Raw genomic sequence first — 1,674 nt, forward strand, 5'->3', positions numbered from 1 at the left:
AGTCCAGTAGAGTCCAGTAGAGTCTAGTAGAGTTCAGCAGAGTGCAGTAGAGTTCAGTATAGTCCAGTAAAGTCCAGTAGAGTTCAGTAGAGTCCAGTAGAGTACAGTAGAGTCCAGTAGAGTTCAGTAGAGTCCAGTAGAGTCCAGTATAGTCCAGTAAAGTCCAGTAGAGTCCAGTAGTATGTAGTAGAGTGCAGTAGAGTCCAGTAGAGTTCAGTAGAGTCCAGTAGAGTCCAGTAGAGTTCAGTAGAGTTCAGTAGAGTTCAGTAGAGTCCAGTAGAGTTCAGTAGAGTCCAGTAGAGTTCAGTATAGTTCAGTAGAGTCCTGTAGAGTCCAGTAGAGTCCAGTAGAGTTCAGTAGAGTTCAGTAGAGTCCAGTAGAGTCCAGTAGAGTTCAGTAGAGTCCAGTAGAGTTCAGTAGAGTCCAGTAGAGTCCAGTAGAGTTCAGTAGAGTCCAGTAGAGTTCAGTAGAGTCCAGTAGAGTCCAGTAGAGTTCAGTAGAGTCCAGTAGAGTCCAGTAGAGTTCAGTAGAGTCCAGTAGAGTCCAGTAGAGTCCAGTAGAGTTCAGTAGAGTCCAGTAGAGTTCAGTAGAGTCCAGTAGAGTTCAGTAGAGTCTACTCTACCTTCTTGTGCTCCTGCTGTTTCCGGAGGTTCTTCTCAGCTCCGTCTTTACACTCGAAGAACTCGAGTCTGGAAATCGAACAGGAACTCTCTCTGAAGAGGACGCACCACACACGCTTCCACTTCTACACACACACATAGACACATACACAGAGACACACACACACACACAGAGACACACACACACACACACACACACACACACACACACACACACATAGACACACACACACACACACACACACACACACAGAGACACACACAGAGAGACAAACACAGAGAGACACACACAGAGACACACACACAGAGAGACACACATAGACACACACACACAGAGAGACACACACAGAGAGACACACACATAGACACACACAGAGAGACACACACACACAGAGAGACACACACACACACACACACACACACACACAGAGAGACACACACACACACACACACACACACACACACACAGAGAGAGACACACAGACAATGATGTTACTGTTGCTGCTCATACAGTATCACTACACCAACATGTTGTGATAGCATTAGCTCTGTGTTAGCTCTGTGTGTGTCTCTGTGTGTGTCTCTGTGTGTGTCTCTGTGTATGTCTATGTGTGTGTGTTAGCTCTGTGTGTGTGTCTCTGTGTGTGTCTGTGTGTGTCTCTCTGTGTATGTCTATGTGTGTGTCTATGTGTGTGTCTCTCTGTGTATGTCTATGTGTGTGTGTTAGCTCTGTGTGTCTCTGTGTGTGTCTGTGTTTACCTTTCCAAACCTCTGCTGCTGCAGGTAGATCATCCCCTGTTTCCTGATGTCCTCCTCCATCACCACACTGCTGCTCCTCCTCTCCTCCTCTTTGTGCTCCACTTTCCTCTCCTCCTCCTCCTCCTCCTCCTCTCCTCCTTCTCTCTCTTCACCTCCTCTCCTCTGACTTTTTGCTTCCTCTTCTCACTTTGTCTCCTCTCGCCTCCTCCTCCTCTTCTTCTTCTTCTTCTTCTTCTTCTTCTTCTTCTCCTTCTTGTGAACTTTCTTCTTCTTCTTCAGAACTCCTCTTTTGGCT

The 1,674-nt window shown here is 46.8% G+C and overlaps 1 protein-coding gene across 2 annotated transcripts in view; it reads right to left on the reverse strand.

Moving 5' to 3' along the window:
• Positions 1 to 1,674, reverse strand: part of dok2 (docking protein 2) — a 16,553-nt gene extending 14,879 nt beyond the window's left edge. Inside the window, exons 1-2 of one of the 2 annotated variants that reach the window (XM_074639690.1) lie at positions 1,380 to 1,674; positions 623 to 745 (exon numbers count right to left, since the gene is read on the reverse strand). In XM_074639690.1, the coding sequence (XP_074495791.1) occupies positions 623 to 745; positions 1,380 to 1,439 (183 nt within the window). In that variant the 5' untranslated portion in view covers positions 1,440 to 1,674. The remainder of the gene's footprint in view (positions 1 to 622; positions 746 to 1,379) is intronic. The other variant, XM_074639689.1, reaches the window with a different exon arrangement.

This window comes from Sebastes fasciatus, chromosome 6 (assembly GCF_043250625.1).
Source record: "Sebastes fasciatus isolate fSebFas1 chromosome 6, fSebFas1.pri, whole genome shotgun sequence".
In the NCBI taxonomy this organism is placed as follows: domain Eukaryota; kingdom Metazoa; phylum Chordata; class Actinopteri; order Perciformes; family Sebastidae; genus Sebastes; species Sebastes fasciatus.